The sequence below is a fragment of the Lepidochelys kempii genome, chromosome 6 (assembly GCF_965140285.1).
Source record: "Lepidochelys kempii isolate rLepKem1 chromosome 6, rLepKem1.hap1, whole genome shotgun sequence".
NCBI lineage: Eukaryota > Metazoa > Chordata > Testudines > Cheloniidae > Lepidochelys > Lepidochelys kempii.
Genome location: NC_136385.1, coordinates 53,523,577 through 53,549,347, shown reverse-complemented (window position 1 = coordinate 53,549,347; position 25,771 = coordinate 53,523,577). Strand labels below are relative to the sequence as shown.

The 25,771-nt window shown below is 40.3% G+C and overlaps 1 protein-coding gene across 7 annotated transcripts in view; it reads right to left on the bottom strand.

Annotated features, from left to right (window-relative positions):
* Positions 1-25,771, bottom strand: part of LDLRAD3 (low density lipoprotein receptor class A domain containing 3) — a 181,894-nt gene that overhangs the window by 8,283 nt on the left and 147,840 nt on the right. For all 7 annotated transcript variants that reach the window (XM_073347988.1, XM_078853286.1, XM_073347985.1 and 4 more), the window contains one exon: positions 2,354-2,699. In XM_073347988.1, coding sequence (XP_073204089.1) covers positions 2,354-2,699 — 346 coding nt within the window. The remainder of the gene's footprint in view (positions 1-2,353; positions 2,700-25,771) is intronic.

The following is a 25,771-nucleotide window of genomic DNA, read 5'->3' as shown; positions in this document are numbered from 1 at the left end:
CAGCATATTTGAATCCACATGCTTTTGCGGGGTTCACAGATATATATTGTGATGTTGCACGCCATATGCTTTATAAAAATATGCTTATGACTGTGAATATGATGTAACTGGAATAGGCTTCATGCAAAAGGTCTCTTGTAAGGTGTCATTACAAAGCTTATGAGCTACTGAGTGTGGTCATCCCATATGTTTGCATGTATTATTTCTCTGTCTGAAGTTAGGAGAATAAGATATAAACTAGTGTAACTGATGTAAACATGTTAAGTGGAAGCCATTAAGGGTGCTTCAGAATCAATGAGCTGTAAATGGCTCTGTTTACTTGCAAACCTTCCTGTGTATGTGTGTGCCAGCCCAGGAAGAATGGAGGGAGGATGAAATCCATCTTAAATCTGGTACTTTTCCACCTACAAGGAGGGGTGGGGACCCAGAGACACAGAAGATTCCCGCCTTGTGCCAAGGCCATAAAAAGGGGTGGAGCAGGACAGAGAGGGGGGCCAGTCATGAGAAAGCCCCTGTTTACCACCTAAGATGTCTGCTGGAATTAACAAGGACTGTACCGGGGAAAGGATTGGGCCCAGACTAGGAAGGAGTCTAGTCCGTGAAAGCTTATTGGAATATCTCTGAGAGTGAGATATTACCTGTAATCAGTTTTCTTAATGTATCAGGCTTTGACTTGCGTGTTTTTGCTTTATTTTGCTTGGTGACTTACTTTATTCTGTCTGTTATTACTTGAAACCCCTTAAATCCTACTTTTTATACTTAATAAGATCACGTTTGTTTATTAATTAACCCAGAATAAGTGATTAATATCTGGGGGAGCAAACAGCTTTGCATATCTCTCTATTAGTATTATAGAGGGCTGACAGTTTGTGAGTTTACCATGTATAGGCTTTATACAGAGTAAAACAGATTCATTTGGGGTTTGGATCCCATTGGGGCTGGGTGGCTGGGTGCTGGAGTCAGGTAACCTGCAGAGCTTAAAGCCTGCAGCTTTGTGGGCATGGCCCAGACCCTGGGTCTGTGTTGCAACAGACTAGTGTGTCTGCCTCAACAAGACAGGGTTCTGGAAGCGTCAAGCTGGCAGGGAAAACGGACTCAGAGGTAATTTCAGCACGTCAGATGACAGTCCCAAGGGGATCTCTGTGACTGAACTCGTCACATATACGTATTTTATTTTTGAATTTCTAAAGAAGTGCAGAAGTCTTACTTGTCTAAAACCTTTGGAAGCAGACTAGTGCCATGTATCTGGGTTAGCACACTTAATGCCTCTAGCACCGAAGACCTTGTGAGATACAATTTTTTTGATTTCATTTTGGCTAAGACGACAATTGACCTTTGGACAAATCCTGCAGCCCTTAATCAAGGGAGACTCCTTGACTTCACTTGGAGTGCTACAGGAGCTGGCACTGCGTATTTAAACTCTGAGCATCTGATATCGACTATGGAGCAAACTCAGGGTTTTCATACTTCGCTCCCAGATTGGCATGAAGAACATTGCTGAAGTGATAGTTTTCTTCCATATTCCAGTCATCCCTGTAGAACCCCAAAGAGCCAGGGGGTACTGATTACTTGTGTCAAGAGCAGGAGTGACCACAAAAGAGAAGTGTACTCAGGTGATGCCCCTTGAACCCTTAAATCTCTTTCATGCCACTGGGTGCAGAGAGACTTCTGGACTATTAATTCTACAGGTTAAGGTGAAGCTGGGAGGGGGAACCTTTTTCCTGTGCACACAGAAGAGACTGGTTGAATTTGTTCCCATGTAAGTGAACAATCAATAGTTACAGGTAGGATTGGCAGAATTTGATTTTAAGAGAATTCTGATGAATAATATCAATGTTTATGTTTAAGTATTTTTTAAAAATTTCTATTTAAATTTTCACATTTGGGGGAAATTGATGTGGGGGGAACAAACAATGGAGGGGTCAGACAATTATTTAATAACAGCAGACAATGAGATTCAAAGAGTTGAAGCTTTATAACCATTAAAAAACAAATGGTCAACATCACATGTTAAAATATACGAAGTAAATATACCTAAATCAAACTCTAATAAGCTCTCCAGCAGTATATTTTTACTTTGCCTATCTGTAAATTTCGATAATTTTTGTCAGTTTGTGTGTGTACGGTGAAAACGATATTTACCAATATAATCTAATCCTTCCAAACCTAATTATAGGGCATTATAATATAGTATAATTATAGTATTAGAACATAGGGAATATTTGTACCCTGTCAAATCAAACAATGTGCATAAATGCTATAATGAAAAACACACAGAAAGCATGGTGACCCACAGAGTCTAGGAATTGCAATTGCTAGTATAACTTTGGGGAGACTTAATTCCCATACATACCTTTGGTCTAACACAGCCTCTGTATAGGATGGTGGAGAATCCAGATCCAGTGGCCTATGGCAGGTCTGGTTGGACATGTACTGAATTCCATTGTTGACATTGTAGGTGACGCTGCAATGATGTGGATGATCAAGGACCACCAGCCGGGACAGGAGGACAGGGTGCTGCAGTCGATGCACAGGCAGGCTCATGAGGTTGTTGCGTTTTCGTTGGTGGTGCAAAACCAAGGCGAGGAAGGCCGCCACCAGCACAAAGATAACCGAGCTGCCGATTATAGCATAGGTGATGCTGGGATAATAGAGCAGCTGGTTCTCTGAGGTCACATACTCTTGGCCACTGCCAGTTTCTGCAAGACACAGAAAAAGAGGGGGAAAGCTTGAGATTTTCCGCCGCAAAGAATTTGGTGCTTGTCATCAGCTGCGTTTTCTGCTAATGTACCATGTGATATGCTGCCTGTCTGGCTTCCAAATGCATTATCTTCCTTCCTTAGAACTGCGGAAAACTAGCTTATTAAAAACATGCATGCACAAAACAGATATTGGCTGACAGACCCCCTCGGATGCACAGATGTACTCATGCACTAGAAGGAGATAGCAAACCTACTGGAAAGAGGAAATACACTATACACTGGAGACTGTCTTGGAATCATTCACCTTGTTACAGTGCACATGCTTTTGTTATCAGCTCCACACCTGCACCTAACCAATACAGCAGATTTTTCAGGGTTAAGGTAAAGATTTTGCACAGACATGTAGGTACAGTACTTTGAAAGTATATTGAACAAACAGTGTGAACTGAATCAGACAGATTAGAGATGGAAAAGGCCTATTGTTGTTTAAAAAACAACAACCACCACCTTCCATAGCACTGTAAGTTTACGTGATGCTTTACAAATAGTAACCATTTTCTCTGTCCCTGGTCAAGTTGGCAAGAGCAAACGGGACAAATGGCCACTTCTGCCAAAGAAGTCAGGAAGGACGTGACAGGGCTTAAAAACGGGACTCTCCCAGCCAAAACGGGATGTATGGTCACCCTAAAAGTGATTGATATTTGTATTACAGTGGTGCCTAGAGGCACCAGTCTTGCTTGGGGCTCCATTGTTCTGGGCACTATAAAAACGCATCCTAAGAGACCATCCCTGTTCTGAAGAGCTTACAATCCAAACACACACAGGTGGGAAGGAAACAGAGGCTCAAAGAGGTGAAGTGACTTGTCCAAGGTCAGCAGCAGAGTCAGGAATGGAGACAAGTGTCCTAACCACAGGAACATGCTGCCTTTCAGTAATATTTTTTGAAGAGTTAAGACTCATCTTTTAGAGGACACCTCTTTTTATACAGCAATAATTAAATGCCACTGAAGTACAAGACAAAAGCATCCCTCTACCTCAAGCAAAAATAAGAGGCTAGGGTAAAGGGGAGAAATACAGAAAAGCCATCCATCCAACCCCCGCATTCCTGGCTATAGAGCTTCAGGATAGCAAACGCTGACAGACAATTCTTGTTCCATTTATCTGCCTACACTAGCAAAACTGCTGGCCATCTAGTGTTCCAAACTTTGCCAATTATGGTTTCACTAGCAGTGAAACAAACCAAACCAAAGACATATATACAATTTCACAAAGATTTGAAGTGCTTTATGAAATCTCAAGAGAGCTCTCCCTGGATCTCAGCCTCAGGATATTTGGCCTATTTCTCTTGGTGTTTCAAATTTCATATTGGTAATTCACTTTGATGATAAAACAAACATTTTACAGCAACATTTAAAATAATTTCCCATTTCTCAGGGAATGGAATTTAAAATGTCCCATTCTTTACTTTCAAATATCTCAGTGTTAAATAATGGATTCTTCCCCCCCTTCCCCGGCCCAAAAAGAGAATGCCTGAGAGTAGGGAACATAATTACCCGCCATTATCGGAATTTGAAGAACTATTCCTCTTAAAGCAAATAAATCTGGTTCATTGACAAGATCATTATTACCACAAACCAGAAAATTCCTCTGTGGGCAATAACAATCCAAGTACTGCCATGGTATCATTCCAAGTTTCCACGATATCCATTTTCAGATTTCAATGAACATCTTTACTAATGCTGCCAATGTTGTGGCCAGTCTACACTTTATGCCTCTCCACACAAATGTGCTAGGCTGAAAGCTTTAGAAACCTCTAAATTACCAACCAATGTTGGTTCTCAGTTACTTCAGTAAAACTAACTTGAGATGGTACGTGTGAAGAATTTCGAAGCAAGATCAAGCAAGAAAGCAAAGCAGAAAGAAGGAGCAAAGGAATTAACCTGCATTAGTACATGTGTTTACAACTCATCACATACTGATGCTTTTCATATAATCCGCTCCAAAATTCACCCCCTGAATGGCTGAGTTCATGTCACATTACATAAGGATGGGCCAGAGTGGGGAGAACAGTGATAATAAGTTAACATGCCTCAACTCGAACTTGGTCTTCCTCTGTCATCCAGCATTGTCATTCTTCAATGAAAAAGTCCTTCTACATTTCTTTAGTTTCGAGGTGAATAAAGATAATTACAACAATCTGTTTTTTTTGCTTATTTCTAGATCATGGATAATCCAGATGATTTTTATGTCCCAAATATTTATATTTTATTTGCAACAGATTTAAGGAAATTATAATCCCAGATTGAAGGCCAAATATTATTATCCTGTGGTGTCTACGTGTGAGGAAGCCACACGCATTATGAGGTTCCAGTGTTTTTGTTACCATTTACCATTCAAATTTCATTCTGCTCAATTGGCCATTTGTGAAAGTTGGGTGAGAAGAGGACATCAGTGCAGAACTGAGAATAATTAGTTACCAGGGGACTGCTTTGAAGTAGGGTAGTCCAATACCTTTAATAAAAGGAGAAAAATGGGTGCAGTGCATTATGTGTCAACTTCTCTGCGAACAGGCATCCTAAATGGATACATAAACTTTAAACTAACATGAACAATCAGTTACACACATACAAAATGGGAAATAACTGCCTAGGAAGGAGTACTGCGGAAAGAGATGGGGGGGGAGGTCATAGTGGATCACAAGCTAAATATGAGTGAACAGTGTAACTGTTGCAAAAAAGCAAGCATAATTCTTGGATATATTTGCAGGAATGTTGTAAGCAAGACACAATAAGTAATTCTTCTGCGCTATTCACTGCTGATTAGGCCTCAACTGGAGTACTGTGTCCAGTTCTGGACACCATATTTCAGGAAAGATGTGGACAAACTGGTGAAAGTCCAGAGAAGAGTAACAAAAATAAAGATCTAGAAAACACTACCTCTGAGGAAGGATTGAAAAAACTGGGTTTGTTTAGTATGAAGAGAAGAGAAGACAAGGGAGAATGGAAGTGGGGATATGATAGTTTTTCATAGTGCTGTCAAGCGATTAAAAAAATTGCGATTAATTGCGTGATTCAAAAAATTAATTGCGATTAATCGTGCTGTTAAACAACAGAATACCATTTATTTTAAATATTTTTGGATGTTTACTATGTTTTCAAATATATTAATTTAAATTACAACACAGAATACAAAGTGTACAGTGAAGGAGTACTTGTGGCACCTTAGAGACTAACCAATTTATTGGAGCATAAGCTTTCGTGAGCTACAGCTCACTTCATCGGATGCATACTGTGGAAACTGCAGAAGACATTATATACATAGTGCTCACTTTATATTTATTTTTATTACAAATATTTGCACTGTAAAAAACAAAAAAAATGTATTTTTCAATTCACCTCATACAAGTACTGTAGTGCAATCTCTTTATCATGAAAGTTGAACTTACAAATGTAGAATTATGTACAAAATAAACTGCATTCAACAATAAAACAATGTAAAACTTTAGAGCCTACAAGTCCACCCAGTCCTACTTCTTGGTCAGCCAATCACTCAGACAAACAAGGTTGGTTACAATTTGAAAGAGACGATGCGGTGTGCTTCTTGTTTACAATTCTGAAAGTGAGAACAGGCGTTCGCATGACACTCTTGTAGCTGGCATAGTAAGATATTTACGTGTCAGATGTGCTGAAGATTCATTTGTCCCTTCATGCTTCAACCAACATTCCAGAGGACATGCTTCCATGCTAATGACGGGTTCTGCTTGCTAATGATCCAAAGCAGTGTGGACTGACGCATGTTCATTTTATCATCTGAGTCAGATGCCACCAGCAGAAGGCTTATTTTCTTTTTTGGTGGTTTGGGTTCTGTAGTTTTCACACCCAAGTGTTGCTCTTTTAAGACTTCTGAAAGATGCTCCACACCTCATCCCTCTCAGATTTTGGACGGCACTTCAGATTCTTAAACCTTGGGTCGAGTTCTGTAGCTATTTTTAGAAATCTCACATCGGTACCTTCTTTGCATTTTGTCAAATCTGCTGTGAAAGTGTTCTTAAAATGAACATGTGCTGGGTCATCATCTGAGACTGCTATAACATGAAATATATGCAGAATGTGGGTAAAACAGAGCAGGAGACATATAATTCTCCCGGCAAGGAGTACAGTAACAAATTAATTGATGCATTATTTTTTTAACGAGCAACATCAGCATGGAAGCATGTCCTCTGGGATGGTGGCCGAAGCATGGAAGGGGCATACGAACGTTTAGCATATCTGGCATGCAAATACCTTGTAACACCAGCTATAAAAGTGCCGTGTGAACGCCTGTTCTCACTTTCAGGTGACATTGTAAATAAGAAGCAGGCAGCAGTATCTCCCGTAAATGTCAACAAACTTCTCTGTCTTACAAATTGGCAGAATAAGACGACAGACTGAGTGGACTTGTAGGCTCTAAAGTTTTACACTGTTTTGTTTTTGAATGCAGTTACGTAACCAAGAAAAATCTGCATTTGTAAGTTACACCTTCACGATAAAGAGATTGCACTTCAGTACTTGTATGAGGTGAATTGAAAAATACTATTTCTTTTGTTTATCATTTTACAGTGCAAATATTTGTAATAAAAATAATAATATAAAGTGAGCACTGTGCTCTTTGTATTCTGTGTTGTAACTGAAATCAATATTGAAAATGTAGAAAAAAATTTCAATTGATATTGTATTTTTATAAGTGCGATTAATCATGATTAAATTTCCTGTGTTCCCATCCAGTTCACTGTACTTCCATGAAAGCTGCTACAACCACAGTAATCTAAGAGCTATACATACCAGATCTGTTTCAGAGTAACAGCCGTGTTAGTCTGTCTTCATCAAAAAAGAAAAGGAGGACTTGTGGCACCTTAGAGACTAACCAATTTATTTGAGCATGAGCTTTCGTGAGCTACAGCTCACTTCATCGGATGCATACCGTGGGTCTGGTTTATTTAGTCAGGAACTCTGTCTTGAGCACTGGCCAATGCCTTATGCTTCAGAAAAAGGCATCCATCCCTCCTCTGCCTTCCCTCCAAAAAATCTTACAGAAAACTTCAGAATCTTGCTCCCTTCGCAGGAACAGGTATGCACTGCTTACTGCCTACTCCACTTGGGGGCATCAGGGTTCAGTTTGAAAAGCAACAGCTACTGTCAAGAGGCCCTATTCTCATGTCCTGTGGTGGACAACAGTGGGTCCCAGGATTGTAAAGAGTCAATAGTTTAACTTTTTTCTGTTAGCTTGAGAAGACCTAACACGATTGAAATTTACTCGTGTTCTTTCTCCATTTCCAAACAGAATAATCTTAAATCTAATCTTCCTGATGTATGGCTGTAGCGGGCCAAGTTGATAAATCCAGAATGCAAAAGACGAGGGAATCCTATCACGTGATCCCGCCATGTTAGTACTGTTTGGTTTGCACTCTTTGAAAAGGCAAAGCTTCCTGTTCAAACAAAGATTAGACACAATAAGCATCACTTAAAGGTCAATTTTCAGAACAATTTGCCAGAGAGAAAGACTATACCTCTTAAAATTAAAAAAAAAAAAAAAAAAAAAAAAGACCTTTCCAAAGCTGTGTTATGGAAGATATTATAGCATGTTTTCTTCCTACTAAGATGCATCATATAATATGTGCAAGAAATTTCTGATGGGGATTTACTACTTCTTTTGTCAAAAAACATTTGCAGAAGAAAAAAATGCTATCGTATATATATGCATGCATATTTCAAAAGTATTTCTGGAGAGGCTTATGATAGATCTCTCCATCTAGAATACTTTACTCAGGAGACCATTTACCCAGGAGACCATCCTCTCAGAAAGCATGCACCTAACTCACCTAACTCCCTTGTTTGTTTGTTTTTTAATTTAATGAACGTGTTGTCTTACCAAAGCCTTTAATTTGAGGGAAAAGCTTTCAAGTGAGAGACTGTAGGTGCAATGCTGCTTCCCATACATGTCCATTTCTGTTATCACACAACTGCTGTATCCAAAACAGTGGGATGGCCGGCAGCGTCTGCTTTGTGAATTTTTAGGAACATACACACAGAGCACAATCTGATAGGCAGAGGGGCAGAAATAAGGACTCTGACAACGTCTTGGCTGGACGCACGATAGTGGTTTAGAAAAATATATAACTCTTTAGTTCTGCTCTAATAACTTTTGGTAAATGTTTACACACTGCAGAAGTCGCTGAACTAAGTTTCTTGGTAATGCAGTCATCTTTTCCAGTGAAAAAAACAGACGTACTACCCAAGAGAGTTTACAAAGCAATGTCTGCTCTGCTGTTTCTTGTATCTGACAGAAAAAGACAGGGCAGACTTATTTAACTCGAATTCATATTTTTTTTGTTAACAAGATCTATGTATTCTGTTGGCACAATGAATAAACAAAAAGAAAAGGAGTACTTGTGGCACCTTAGAGACTAACCAATTTATTTGAGCATAAGCTTTCGTGAGCTACAGCTCACTTCAGCCAATGCATTCAGTATTTTCCATCCGATGAAGTGAGCTGTAGCTCACGAAAGCTTATGCTCAAATAAATTGGTTAGTCTCTAAGGTGCCACAAGTACTCCTTTTCTTTTTGCGGATACAGACTAACACAACTGCTACTTTGAAACCTGTCAACGTATAAACAGTTCATCAATGCAGCTAATGCCTACTAAACCTTATTACCTGGGAATTGCTAAATGTGCAAACTAGAAGCTTCCGAGTGTAAGAAACTTCATAAATAATTTAGAAGAGGCTGATCAGGAAAACATTACGAGTTGTGCTCAGAGAACTATTTTATTGACTGGGAATAAATTCGCTCTCTCAAAGTTTTAAAAAAGATCTAAGAGTAACAGCATTAAGCCTGTCAGACGCTGGGACGAAGGGCTATTATTCTATCTTTCACAAGCCTCTGCTCGAGCTTGGCTTTTTCACACTTCATCAGGGAGAAAGCTTTTGAAACATGAAATCTGAGCCGACATCTGTAGCCTTAATGAACACAAGTCACGGTCCATCTCCAACAAAGACACCACTGTAGCAACACATTTAAATTCCAAACCATTCAAAAGTGGGGCTGAAGCCTCAGAAAGTTAGAGGAGACGAAATTCAAACACAGACACGCAGACTGTTCGCTCATTATTTATTGTTTGTATGGCAGTAGCGCCTACACACTTCATTTAAGGATTAAGGGCCCAACCTCCCAAATTTCTCATCTTTATATCATTTCATGTTCCATTAAAACAAATCACATGTGGATTGGACCGTCAAATGGCTCGTTGTTCTGGGGTGGCCTATTTAAAAACAAAAACCTGAATATAGAAATTGAAAGTACTAACAGGTCTGGTCAGTGTGGTACCATAATGTCACTACATTGTTTTTCTTTAAGAAGGTCTAATTCAGATCAGAAGGTGCCCTAGGATTTTAACTGAAGGTCTGTGCAGTATACTTTCCCCTATATTTCCAGCAAAGCGGATGTCAGAACAGGGATTTGTGCCCTCATGCGCTTAAAAAGAGGAGGGGATCAGGAGAGAGAGACAAGAAGCTCTTTACCCAGTCCAGTATTCTGTGCTAGCATTTTACCTACAAAAGATTTAAAACCCTCTTGCCCTGACTGTGCAATACACGAACAGAGCTTGTGACAGTTTCTGCAGCTGCTGGGTAGTACTGAATGAGCAGATGTTGACTCATCAGATTGAAGTTCAAGAGTCTCACCTCTCACATGCCCTCCTTTTTGTCTTAGACAAGGTTGGATAATTGTTCAACGCACTGCTTGCATCCCAATTTAAATGTTAAAAGAAAAAAGGGCAGAGCGGCAAACTCAGCAAACAAGTAGAGAATTAAAAAATACTTAGCTGCAACCATGGCAACCAAAGTTCTAAAATTAACTTGAGGGTGATGTAAAAGCTTACAAAGCCAGAATCTGCTATCAAGCATGGAAACAAGGGCCCAGGTTTTGCAACTGGATGAAGGCCAAAGAGGAAATTAAAGTGTTACTGAAAAACAGGGAGGACTGTCCTACCGTGAACATGAGCAGCACTTCCTGGACATCTGATATTCCAGTGGCTGGTGATCTGATTAATACTGGCAGAATGGAAATGCTGCACAAAACAAAGAGGAAGAACGTTCTCCTAATAATGCTCTCCTCTGGTAACCTGGAGGAGTTTAGTTGCTTCTGTTCCCGTCTCTTTCTTTTCTCTTCAAAAATTGCTGTGCATGTTGAAATCAAGGAAGCTGCCATGGACATGGATTCTTGTACATTCCTTCTACTAAAAAGTCTTGTCTGCACTAGAGAAATTTACAAAATGACTCCTACCACCAAAGCTCTCGGGGAGTTTCCAACATTTTTACCAACAAGTTACTTACATCAGCTTTACAACAGGTGGTCTCAAAATGCTCTGCTGCTTTCTAACCTGACAGTGACACAGACTTGGTAAATGGGGCACAGTCTCTGGCTAAGAGAGAAAAAGCGGTACTCTTTTTGTAGGACCTGAAAATGCTCTTGGTCATAGCAAGTTGCATCCTAGGGTCTAACATCACACCTAAGTTGTGCATCTATGTTATAAATATACGTTCTACAACACTGCTGGCAGCTGACCCCAACCTACAGACATTACCTATGTGTTGTCTGGATCAAGCCACAGCCAGCGTTCTCCAATTGCAGTGGAGATGACAAAAACAGCACTGTAACACAGAGTTGTTTATCTGGAGGGCTGATCTGTACCCCATTTTGAAGAATGAGTCTTAAAGAGTATTCTGTACTCATGAAAACTAAGATGCAAAGGAGATAAGGAATTAACCAAAAGGGTCTGCACCAACCCCAGGATATAGTTGGATCTCAACTGTATAAGAAATGCCCCTATATGAGTCAGAAGGGAGCAAAATGGTGCCATAGAAGAGAGATTTCCATGAGGGAGGAGAGATCAGATAATTCTAAGAGACAAGGGGAAAAAACATGGGGATTTGAGGGGAGGAATGTGTTAATGGAAAGAAAAAAAGTTCTGCATTCAGCCCACAAAACCCAGGTGATCCCTAGTTGAGTCTCCCACATAAGCGGCAGCTGTGTTCCTTTGAACAAATAAAGACAGAACATTCACATGGATTTTTTACTGAATTCCTTTGGGGAGCAGAGCAAACTGATGGGCAAGTACATCATCTTCTCTTTTGAAAAAGTTAATGAGAGTAATAGAACTTTGAGGTACATAAGCGCTTGGAGGTTGTATTTTGCTCCCTGCTATCTGCCAGGGCAAGACGCTGTGTAAGAGTTTTACTGTATGGAATATGGGAGACACTAATGATATTGTTGGTACCACTATTATAAAATTACAAGCAATCTGATCAGATATGCCATGTAAGATATCTGTGTAAATGTTTCAGAGTAGCAGCCGTGTTAGTCTGTAACCGCAAAAAGAACAGCAGTACTTGTGTCACCTTAGAGACTAACAAATTTATTAGAGCATAAGCTTTCCTGGGCTACAGCCCACTTCATCGGATGCATAGAATGGAACATATAGTTATATATATACACACACACACACACAGATAAGTTGGAAGTTACCATACAAACTGTGAGAGGCTAATTAGTTAAGATGAGCTATTATCAGCAGGAGAAAAAAACTTTTGTAGTGATAATCAAGATGGCCCATTTAGACAGTTGACAAGAAGGTGTGAGGATACTTAACTTAAGGAAATAGGTTCAATTATGTGTAATAACCCAGCCACTCCCAGTCTCTATTCAAACCCAAGTTAATGGTATCTAGTTTGCATATTAATTCAAGCTCAGTCTCTAAGGTGCCACAAGTACTCCTGTTCTTTTTGTGTAAATTTGATTATGTTACGTAAATTCTGTTATGATTTGCCAAGTATGATGATCTTGTTTATATATTTCCATCACCTTTGTAGTGTGATATTATAGATATGTATGGTATACCTGTATTTCCAAACTTGTGCTGTATTTCTGGGTGACACCCCCGGACAATTGGCATCAGCACTGCCTAGCCTGTTCAATGGCCCATCAAGGATCATCAGCTAAACACCTGACCCATTGAGAGAAGGTAGGAGCTACACAGTATGAGTCTGCAAGGCATGTAGGGGCATGCCTATGGACAGAGAACTCTAAGGCTTTTCTATGCCATGTGCTGTGAAGCTTGTGTTTGGGATACAGGAAGTACAAGCCACGTGGGATATAAAGGGCAGCTGCATCATCTCCATTTTGTCTTCATTCCTGCTTACCTCTGGAATAACTTTTCTACAAATGAAGCTCTGAACAAAGGACTGAATGACCCATCCAATCCAAGCTGTGGATGTGTTCCAGAGGGACTTTCAAGACAGCAAACTCACCACTACTGCTAAGAACTTGATATATGGACTTTGAAGTCTCTCTGTATATCAGAGTGCTTTATCATTTAACAGCTCTTTTCTTGTTCTGCCTTTATAATAAACCTTTAGTGTTAGACACTAAAGGATTGGCTGGTAGTGTGGTATTTTGGGTAAGATCCAGCCTAATATTGACCTGGTAATGTGGGTGGCCTTTTGGGGTCAGAAGAACATTTTGTATAGTGAGCAGAGTTTTAAATAACTTCTTACTGTACTGGACCTATGTGCTGACTGGGAGCCAGAGAACTGGAATGCAGTAAAGGGAGCTGTGTGATTTCTTTTTTAACTTTTTGATAACCTGTGTGTGGGATCAGAAGCCTAGTTTGTGACTGGTTGGTGAGTCTAATTTCAGTGTTAACCACCAGTTTGGGGAGCGTCTGCTCTCGCTTTTGCAGCCTGCCCTGACCTTGGCATTTTCAGTAAGGGCTGGCCCAGTCACACTCTCCACGACATAATTTTCAGTGCTTTATGTCATCTAATTTAAAGGGTCTTAAGTAGAATAAGACAAATTGAGAGAGAAAATAAAGAAACAACTTGCCCAAATCAGCAAATGAGTGGATTTAAAGCAAAAGGGAAGAAAGTCACCAGATCTGTGATGCTGCTGGCTTACAATCTAAACCCCTGTGGAAAGTTGGCATTTTAGCTAATTTTCCTTGTAATCATTGTACATCTTGGGGGTAGGGGGCAGGTTTCTAAACAAAACAGAATTTAAAAAAAACAAACATTCCAATAAAAAAGGGAAAGTACTCAAGAGCTTGAGGGAAGATGAGAAATTGTGCACTCTTCACCGGTTTTCATCAAGTGCAAGTCTCAAAAGCACAGATGCTTGAATTACTCTGGATGGTCTAAATCCATGAGCCTATATAAACGTATACAGTTTAGATGGAAACAGCTATTGTGCGGAATAACACAGTTTACTTTAAATCACACATTTACTTGTTTTATTTTGGGCTGGGAGTGGTTGAGGAGTAGACATACATTGCATTGGCTAGAAATTGCAAATTAACTACTTCCCAGATGTTGTGTTAGCAGTATGGACAGTTGGTACATAAGAGGGATAACAAGGCTCAAAGAGTTACAATGGAAGGGTTTACTGAGCCTGCAGAGTCAGCTGTACTTGGCTAGAAATACTGCTAGCGTAAGTGCGATTTAGATATACTGGAGTGTATTTTTAATCAGCTTTTAAATGTCGTCTAATCATTCAAGGACTGTGTGTTAAGAAACAGTCCCCATGAAAAATTGCTAGCACAAAGTCTATCTTCTGCAACTGGTATATTACTTTTATGAACCCTATTTCTGTCCAGAAATGTGAAGAGGAATACATCCTGTCAGATAAGCAGCCTGAATGGTTTCCCTCTCTAAAGATACTGTTCTGATGATTTAGAAACCCTTAGTACACCAGAATCATGGGTAAAAATCAAAATAGGAACTGGAAAGAGACAAGGCCTAATAGGTCATCTAGTCCATCCCCCAAGTGGTCCAGTCAGTCATATTTAACCTCAGTCCTTCACAGGTTAAGATATTGAGGGACATAGTTGCTGTCTCTCTGCACTGCTGACTTCTGCAGGCAGAAAGCTTTCCTGGATCAGGGATTTAGTGGTGCAAATCAATGACAAATACTACTTCAACAAGGGTCCTGGGTCCTCTGGTGTACAGCCCAGGAAGAGTGAAGGGCTAGGCAGGGAGGGCGGCAGACCAGGGCAACCAGATAGAGTTGGCCTGATTCCTGAGTCAAGCCCAGATGGAGTTTAGATACAGTTCTATGTGGAAACGTACCTGTATAAATGGCATCATGAGGTTCCATATTAATTAAGTTGCTCTGATTTCATATCAGATGTGCTCAGTTTGCAAGTAAAATGATGGGTTTTTTTTCCTGGCTGATAGCCCTGAAAGCTCAGCATGAGACAATCACCACCAGTAACAAAGCTTCTGGCAATCCAACTGGTGCACTCAGCGATGCTTATGTAGTGATGCCTGCACAAAGTGCAGCTCCTGCACTCACCACAAAGGCAAAGCAAGCTCAGTATGTTTAAAACCAGACCTTACATTACTGTCATCATCGAGAAATAAACATCCTTCTCCTTTGACTATGTGTGGTCATTCCATATTCATGCCTACCGCGATGAAGACTAATTTATGTATTTTAACGTACTGCTAGGCAAGGTATGTTATCCCCATGTGAGAGTTAATCTTAATAACCAGTTGGCACCATATGAGAGAGTTTATTCTATTTGGGTGTTAAATTATGCATGAGTAAATATCACAGTCAGGTGTTTTTTTAAAAAAAATCTCACATCAATTTGTATTTTAAAAGAAAAAGGAATACATACAAGATCTGCTAAATCTGTCCTTAAGCTTTAAGATAGCCCTGTGTTAGCAAACCCTCCATGATCAGAGAAAAGGGTGCTCTGCACAGCCTTTAAAACATTAACATGCCCTTGTGTTAATATAACAGAATATAAAAGAACAAAGCACAATTTCCACAACAAAGTCTCTCAGATATTGGTGCATACAAATGGGCTATCTCACAGCCCAAAGAAGGCCTGAAACCAGGAAGACGACAACTTTTAGCACTGAATGGCAGAAGCATCGCACTTGATAACTAGAAAACATGACTGATGTAGAAAATGTTTTAAAGTTTGTGACTCTCTGGAAAAGACACTGTGGTTTTCACTTGCAATTTTTCTTCTTTGCTATTTCCTATGATTAATCTGGATTATTTTTAAGCCTGAAGGAGTCCAAAAGTTTTAGCTATCTGACTATTATCTCCACAATGACCAGCAGTAGTAGCCTCTCAATCTGTGCTATCCTGTCAGAGCCTACATATTAAGTTTGGCCAGTGTTGGGAAATCTTCAGGTGCAGATGAGTCAGTATGTGACACACTTCCCTCTGAACTGATTTTCCATTATGGCTGCAGGGAGTACAGAAGTGTCATCTGTCAGAGGAGATGTGAAACAGAGGGTCACAGTTCAGGGCAACTGCACTTGTATTCCCCTTCTGTGGTCCAGCAAAGACACCCACTCTTAGGCTTCTGGCTCTGTCGCCATCACCTCTCTGCAGTGCAGACACAGCTCTCTCCCACCTGACCACAGTATTTCTAAGCTGCACAGTTCCCTGTCGATACTGTGAATTCCCCAGCATGGCAGATTGCCTCAGCAGGGGGCTTCCTTGGAGGCTATAAGCAGAATAATTGTCCACAATTATAAGGTACCACACAGCTCTTTCTAAGCAAGCACATTTATTCTTAGGGTTAAAGCATTACAGAGAAAACACATGGAAACAATAGAAGAACCTACATGAATGTTAAGCTTACTAGAGATCAGCCCAACTCCAAAAAGGGCCCTGGCAAGTGAACAGTCCTTCAGATGTCACCAAGGGGTTTTTCTGTGGATACAAGTTCATAACCACTTTGCCTCAGAACAAGAACCGCCAGGAATCTGAGAGTCACTTCTTATACAGCTTGGATCTTTGATCTGTCAACTGTTTGATCTGATAACAGTTGATTACCAGAGAAAAGGTCCCCTATTCAGAGTGAAGCTTCAGAAGCCTGAGCTTTTGCATAACTGGAAGGTTTACCTTTGCATCCCCCCCTTCCCCCAGAATTTCCTGGAAAGCATACAACTTTAAAAGTTCATATTGTTATTGTGGAATTGTATGTAAAGTCTTTAGGGAGGAGACCGAACTTGGGAGTGTCATGAGCGTTAAAGAAATAGCTGAAACACAAACATTTGTATTTTAATACAATGAACTCCTAAGAAACTTAAACTTAATTCAATAAAGTTTAACTTTTTTCAGTAAAGTGTGTCCAGAATATTGCCGCAAATTGCCATATCTCTCACACAGAGGTCCCTAGCACTTGTGATTTTTTAAAAGAATCCTTGGAAATTTTTACAAGTGTTAGGGGTGTTTAACTTTACACACTGTTCAAATTCCTCATCAGGTTGCTATGCATTCTGCCTCCTTAAAACTTCCCCTGGAGTTCATTCAAACACATTATTTTTCACTAGGTGCTGTAACACAAATTAATACCTGATCAGATATTCTCTGACAAAACAGCATCATTGGAAAATGCCAATTTGGCGAAGCCAAAGCATCTCATGGAAACATCACGGGTTTCATAAACTTTAGTTTAACCACAGATGGGGTCCTGATGGAACCTGGCCTTGCATCCAGGTAGGTTGCTGGGCATCCCATGATTGCCAGGGTCTGTGGCTCTGGGGCAGCCCCACCATACAGACTTCCTTCAGCCTGGGGACCTCAGGGCTTCCAGGGTCCACTGCAGCTTCACCATGCTCCTGAGGAGGCAGTTACCAGGCAGTTGGCCTAGGAGTCTGGAAGCCCAGTCCATATGGCAGGGCTGCCATGGACCCTATGCTGTCCTGGCACCACAGATCCTGGGAGCCCAGGCAGCTGGTACCTGAAACGAAAATTCTTGTTAGTTTCACCACTGCTACTGTAACCAGTAGTTCAAGGTTATCATCATCTGCCCCAGAGACAGGAAGTGGAAGAGTATAATACTTTGCACTGACACAGCACCTTCCTTCAGAGGATATCCAAGTGCTTTGCAAAGATGAATGGCCACAAACCTCCTGTGAAGCTGGTGAACATTATTTTCATTTTACAGATGGAAAAAGCAAGGGAGACAGCCAATTAAGTGAGTTGCCTAAAGTCACATACAAAATTTGTGGCAGAGCCAGAAAAAGAATCCAGGTGTCCTGAGATCCAGCGCTGATACTTTAGCCAGGAAGCCCTTCTTTCCCCATATACTGTGTCTTCAATAGTACAAATAGGTGCATCTTTTGCAATGAGATTGTTAACACAAAATAGCTATTTTGTAAAATCCTAGTGAAGGCAACAGTATTGCCAACCCCAGATAGCTGAAAATAATAAATTGGGCTCTGAAAAGCCATGAGATTTTAAACCAGTCATGAGTTTTTTTAAAAAATAAAATATTTTTGATTCATTTTATTTGCCTTACGGTGAGTTTTTAGGGTACGCTGGGGTCTCATTTTTATGTTTTCCTCTGCACTCATGAAGGCTATAAATCTTGTCTAGTTACATCAAGTTTAAAACTACCTCTTTCCTTATCTTGAGTAGGATTTTTACAATGAAATATTTGTTTCTTTGTAAAGACATTTATTTTTTATTAGTGAAGAGACCATAGACTAATCAACTGGTTGCAATTTCATTGCCAAGGTCTGAAATATGTTGGCATATTTTGTGCACCTGAAATAAGTGAATCTATTCAATTCACTTGCTAGCCATTTGGCCCTTTCAGGAAAAATTCTGGTCCCAGCTTTTTGCTACAATAGCCATGTTCACCTGCAGTAGTTGAACATGCAGCGGTGGGGAGAAAAAACTTGACTAACTGGGGGGTTTGGGTGGGGGCAGGGTTGTTTTTTCAGTGGCTCTGAAGGAGGACAGTTCATAATCAGTCATGACTGGGAGCGTCTGCTGAGGTTACACCTTTACCTGGTTCTTATTGCAGCAACAGCATGCATTACTGTGTGCATGATGAGTTTCTCTCCTAAAACAGACATGTCCAAAGTATTTTTGTGAGCAAAATATTTTTGTTTTGTTGTAATTGTTCGCTACAATTAAACAAAAACATTTCAGGCAGGATTCACATGGCCAACACTTTTCACTAGACTCCTTTGGTTTCTCTTCTCACAATAGCAGCAACAGTTTAACTGAACTCTTGTTCAAGGGGCCTCCAAGTTGTCTTGCTGCAGAAGCATAAACTATAGTTGGGTTATATACTGCACCTAGACTTCTCTGTCCTCAACAGCACTATACACATCATGGGTTCACAGCAATTCAACAATCAACTTGAGTAATCTTGGGGTTCAGTTCATAATGTGAATATGGCTTGGGAATATGCTTGGGTATGTGATTCCCATAGTCAGAGTGGGATTTGGGTTTTTAAATCTCATGACCTTCTCTCCAGAGAGTGCAGGGCCCACCATGATGCTGAGCAGGCTCATGGAATGAGAAGGCTATATTTACTGCAACAGAGACAGGGGCAGCTATCATATGTGTGATGTGGGAGACCAGCACCCATGATTTCCCTGGAAGAAGCAAGCTAATAGCCAGGAACAGGCACTGTTTGAGCAGTTTATGTGCTTTCTTTCTGTATCCTGCACTGGAGGATTGGAAAGGGGCTACCAGAAAAGGAAACTGAAAAAAAAAGAAAAATTTGTGATGGGGACACACAGAAGACTGAAGAGGCACTAAATCCTCCAATTGCTGTCCCCATTGAGCACCAGCCATTGTAATTAAGTATCACTGACTTTAAACAAGTGCTTGAGGGATCTGATTAAGTGGCACAGATTGTATACATACGTGCATGTATCTACCGGAATGGTATAGATAATACACGATACCCACCAATCTTGGTCTGGAGCACTCTGCTATGGCAACACATGGATGGATCACAGTAATCTCTATGACACACCGCTTTTACCTGCCCTCCCATGATGTACATGGCCAACATTGCATGGAGCAGCAGACCTGTCACCTATTAACTGAATCTCAGAGGATAAGCTCTGCTATTACTATATAAATGCAAATACAGCATGGATTATCTGCTAGTTGTGAAATGGAGTGCCATTAACTTATCACTAGTACATCCGTACAACTAATACTGATAGAATATTAGAGAAAGTTGCCACTGCTATCATTTTGCTAAATGCCAGAAAAATGTCAATCTACAGGTCTTTCCACTAATAGAGAAATGGGACCGAATGCAGGCCAGGTTCAGACTACTTTTGGGTTCCTTTTTTCATTGATTAAAACTCGATAAAGTTTACTATTATTATTTACATTATCGTAGCACCTTGGAGCCCCGGTCTTGGACCAAGACCCCATTGACGGTATAACTTTACTTTTGGTGAAAGGTGTGAGGCAAAGTACCAGATGAAGTGCACTGGAGACTGAACTCCTACATATCCACATGCCAATACCAGCTGCCTCAGTCTCGTTCTGGGTGGTAATGGCTCTTGGGGGGAAAGGACTGTTCTGTCTTCATGACCCATTCAGTCCTCAGTCTTCCTGCTGAAACTACCAACAAGGATGACAACATGGACTACTGTCCATTGGTGGCCTCAATCCAGTTCCCAAATTCATTTATTACAGCCCACCAAAAAAGCTCAAACTTTCAGTCATCACCAACCTGGGCTGGATTTGAACCCCTTCAAGATGTGAAAAGCTCTATTAATTAATAACAGTCCCGAGCTATTATTCTAGGGGTGTCATACATGTAACCTATGGGCTACGTACAGTCACCACAATGCATTTGCGTGGCCCATTGCACCCTGGGAAGGGGGGGGATGAAGTTCAGAATGTATATTCTAGCCCACAGACTGTATTTAGACACAGAATTTGCCCCTCTCCTCCAAATAATTTTGACACACCTGCACTAGTCTCACACTAGTCCCCACCGCCAGTGACAAAAGACCTCTACATCTAACAATGACGTCCATATTCAGGTCCTGTTTGGATTTGATGTCACTTGTTGCATGATCTTGCTCTAATGCCAATTTCAGTGAAAAGTTCATATCCCATTGGCAAATCCATAAATTCTAAATCCTTACAAGCAAATCATGGGTGCATAAAGGAATAGAGAGATCATCTCCTTCAGTACTGTGCAAAGAAAGTTTGGATCTCTTTTGTAGATGGCATTTCCTAGCATTTCAGACAGTAAATCAAGATATTACAGTATCTGGGAGTCTATCCAGAATCTTCATTCCCCTTTGACATACATATTCTAAAAAGATTTGGTCTCACTTCGGCAAGTTTTCACATAAATAAATTAAGCAAAAAATTACTTTCGTGGAGGAATGAAGGAAACTGTTGCATTTGGCATGCGATTTTTTTTTTTTTTAATCAGGCATGAATAATGGCAGGTGGAAGTGGACATGCCTGATTTGCTCTTACTAAAGCTGGAGAGCTTTTTGTTTATTGCAGAGGAATCATGGAAACGTTTATTTCCGTTTTGACCACTGCTGATTGACTGAACTAGTCATGTAACATTGTATGGTTTCAGAGTAGCAGCCATGTTAGTCTGTATCCGCAGAAAGAAAAGGAGGACTTGTGGCACCTTAGAGACTAACCAATTTATTTGAGCATAAGCTTTCGTGAGCTACATCGGTTTTCCACTGGATGCATGCGATGAAGTGAGCTGTAGCTCACGAGAGCTTACGCTCAAATAAATGTGTTAGTCTCTAAGGTGCCACAAGTCCTCCTTTTCTTTTTATAAAATTGTATGTTATTCTAGATAGAAGAAGTACTTGTGCACAATGCAGAAAAAGAACAGAGTACTTCAAAAACAATATTCAGAGGCAGGAATCGTGATTGCTAATCACTATGTCAAGATAATTACTGTATATGAGGACAAATGAAGAGATTTTGGTAGCCTACTTATGCTTTTTATTCCACGCTGAGAGGCTGCAGACAAATAATTAGTACAGCTAAGCATAGTTTAAAAAGCACTGCATTAGCTAATAGGTCAGAGAAAAATGATCTTATACTGACAAATTCTTGATCCTGTTTAGCAGCAGTAAGGAAGGTTAATAGGATGCTGGCTTATAAAACGTGTACAGAGTTACACAAGTCTAAACATATTGTACTATTGTTTTATAAAGCCCTGGTGAGACCACAGTTGAAATAGTGTCCAGTTTTTGTCAGCTTATTTGAAGACAGACAGAATTAGGTTGGAGAGAGTACAGCACAGAGAAACAAAGTCAATGAATGAAAAAAGGGGCTTAAATATCAAGAGAGTGACAAAAGTGGGATTTATTTAGCCTTGAGAAAAGATGATTAATAGGTGACATGACTGAAGTATTTTAAATAGCTATAGGTTATTATAAAATTAAGCTTGATGACCTATTTTAAGGTTATTGGACAGAACTAAAGGGCATAGGTTTAAGTTTAGGAGGGAATATATGTAAGAAGAATTTATGGATATAATTGACAAAGAAAAGGGTGAATAGGTGAAATCATGTTGTATTACTGTATTTAAACGAAAACTGGATGTCTATGGAATTTAAGAAGTTAAAAGGATATTGATTTCTATGCTTGACAGTAGCTGGCTGCCCTTTGTGGGGTTCACAAGGGAATGTTTGTGGCTACCCATGGATGTGCGTAAGACAGATCGGTAACAACTTAGGTAACTTCTTAGATTTTAAAGTTTTATGCTATTTCAAACATGTTTAAGTAGAAACACATATGACAGATTTACTTCCATTCCTACATATGTGCATAACTGTGTTAGAAGAAAAGGACTATAAAATAGCTAAGAATTTAGAGGAACTAACAAATGACTTTAATAATAGCAAGGTAGGTAAATATTATCCCCATTTGAAACAGATAAGTAAAGTGACTTGCCCAAGACCAAAGCAGTGTCAGATGAGATTAGAACTCAGGAGCTCCTGGCTCCCAGTCCTATGCTCAGACTATCAGAGCACATGCCTTTTTCTCTACACACACTGATGTGGGATACTGTAACATCCATCATGTACAAAACAAAAAACATTTTCTGACACAATTTGTTAATTACCCTCTAGTGTCTAAGCACTAAAACTCCCAGAACATTTCATGGTATTTTTCATATGCTGTGTAAAATCCATATATCCAAGTGGCAGCATGAGTCTGGAAATGTGGCTTTCAGCATAAAAGCATTTGGCTTTCATCCAAATGTTATTTTAAAAATTGGTTGGACATGCACATCAGGAAAGGAGAATCAGAATCACATGGGCTTCTGGATTACGTAGAACATAGGAAACATTTGGAATTGGAGTGCTTTTGTGACTTTGTTCTCTCTCCCTTTCCAATTTAGCTCATTTTAATCATTTAGACAAACTCCTGCATGTTTTGTACTGATAAGCTTTCCAACAAAGAGTTCTGGAGACTCAGGGCCTCATTCTGACCTCACACCACTGACTACAATGAAGTTATTCTTAACTTACATTGGTAAGATCAGGACTGTTCACAAATCTTGTTCTCTTCTACAAAACACCACTCTGGACCTACTCTTCTCTTCAAAACATTTTAAATACCCCAGCAATGAAAGGTGCAGTTTGCTTTGATAAAGTCTTGCATGAAAGTTTCAAGAGCTGGCAAACTAAATTGTAATAGTTATCCAGGGCTCAGGAAATGAGAGATAACCCTGGAGATCTCTGCTAAGAAAAATGGATCATAAAATGCCATTTTAATTCTTTGGTGTACAACTTCTTTTCTGGGAGTTCTATAATAGTTTTGATGGGATTAAAACAAAGAGCCGCCTCCATAGCTAAGACAGCTAAAAGTTTAATTAAATACAATTGCTTGCTGTGCTTTACCTCCCAAAGAGTCTCATGCATATTCATCACTGTAATTACAGCAGTAAAAAAAAATAAAATAAAAAAAAATCCCCCCACAACTAATTATGCCACACTCCTCGACTTCTACATGCCTGGAATTTTTACATAATTACTACTGAAATTAATTGCAAGTTAGTTAATTTTGCATTTTGTCTTTCAAGCTTAATTGAAAATTGATTTTTTTCAAACCAAGTCATTGCAAGCGTAGTGCTTTACCTAAGACTGTGCTGTATACCAAAATGTTCTCTTAATCGCTTATGGTAATATGGGACATACAGTGTTGTAAATTTCACCATTTAAAATAGAAGATTGTGCTCATAAATACCGTATTTACTGTAAAAAGTACAGTATTTGTTAGTCCCATTTGTTTGTTTCAAGATATCTGCCTGCCGCCGTCCACCATCTACCCAATACATTCAGAAACATGATGTCACCCTCCTAAGCACAAACATCTCTAGTGGTGCCACACTTATTTCTGGATCCAGCTGAAAGCTTCCCTTTTTCTTTAAAGGTGTCACAGCTTATTCCACAGACCTGTGCCTAAGCCTTCAGAGGTGACTAATGCTTTTGGTCCCTCAGCTCAAGACCTTTTATAAGAAGGTCCTGATTTTTCAGAAACTGCTGAACACTCACATTTTGAAAATCAGGTTCCTTGTAAGGAGTTTCAAGTTGGGCACCCCAAATTTGGGTCACTCTAAATCACTCTTCTTTTGAAAATGTTGGCCCTGGTTTCCCTACGGCCCTTGCTTGCTCCTTATCCTTTCTCTTCCTGCAGGCCTCTGCCTCACTGACTATATGCCTTCCAACCTCTATAACAAAACAAGGAAGTGGTTCTATAGACAACAGCCTGCTTCACAACACAACCCTGACTCATCCCTAAAACACCATCCATCTTGTGTACCAAAAGAGACAGGGGTCCTGGAGTGAAAAAGTGTGTAATCATGTAATTAAAGACCGTAACATAATCTATACACAAAGGGGGGCAAATTAAGGTTACAAGGGTGACCTTAATTCTGGCATTTCTCAACTTTTGAGAGCTTGACTTTGCAACCTTCACAATGTTCTTTTCATCAGCAGGGCTGGAACCTTTAGAGATCCACTGCACAGATCTCTGCCACCTGAGCTAATGGAGTACCTGATAGCAATAGTAGGTGAGGACCAGCAGTACAGGAGAATGAGACACTTTGGTAGGGGGTTTCACAGTACTTGCTGACAGCAGAAGAATGGCGAGACTCAGGAATCTTGGGTTTTATTTTAGATTCTAGAGGGGAGTGGGTTTTAGTGGTCACAAACTCTTCTGTCCTCATCCCTTACAACTTGTCCCTGTCTCAGTCCTAACCCGGTCTCTTTCCACATCCCAACTCTTCATCCCAGTTTCTCCTAGGCCCTTGTTCCAGTCTCAGTTCTCCTCCCACTCCGGCTCTACCTCCATCATCAGTCTTCTTCCCCACCTTACTGACTCCCTTCCCAATCTCCATTTTGGCTCTGACTCAATCTCTTTGTCCAGCTAGTCACATGGTGTTCACCTACCCCGCAGTCTCAGTCCTAGTGTCCGTGCTTCAGACTCTTATCCCAGTGTACTCCCTCCACGCCCCTGTCCCTCCCAAGAAGGTCCTGCTCTTGTCCCCACTGCATTCAACTGAGGCAGCTCTCTCTTCTATGCTGCCTGTGATCACAGACTCTAAGGCCAAAAGAGACCACTCTGATCATCTAGTCTGACCTCCCTGTATAACACAGGCCATAGAAGTTCTCCAAAATAATTCCTAGAGCATAATGTCTAGATCCAGCATGAGGAGCAGAGACAGCACAGGAGATCACAAATAAAATAATGAATGGTGTGGAAAAAGTGAATAAGGAAGTGTTATTTACCCCTTTACAAAACACTAGAGCCAGGATCACCTGATGAAATTAATATGCAAAAGGTTAAAAACAAACAAAAGGAATTATTTCGTCACACAACATACAGTCAACCTGTGGAACATGTGGCCAGGGGATGTTGTGAAGGCCAAAACTATAACAGAGTTCAAAAAAGAACTGAACAAATTCATGGAGGATTGGCCCATCAATGACTATTAGCCAACATGGTCAGGGATGCAACCCCTAAGCTCCAACTGTCACAAGCTAGGACTGGATGCCAGGAGATGGATCACTCAATAATTGCCCTGTTCTGTTTATCCCTCTGAAGCACCTGGCACAGGCCACTGTCGGAAGACAGGATACTGGACTAGATGGGCCATTGGGCTGACCCAGTATAGCCGTTCTTATGAGACACAAGTCTTCCTGATCTCAGTTCCTGGCCTGGCACTGCAGCAACCAGGAGGAGCAACTACA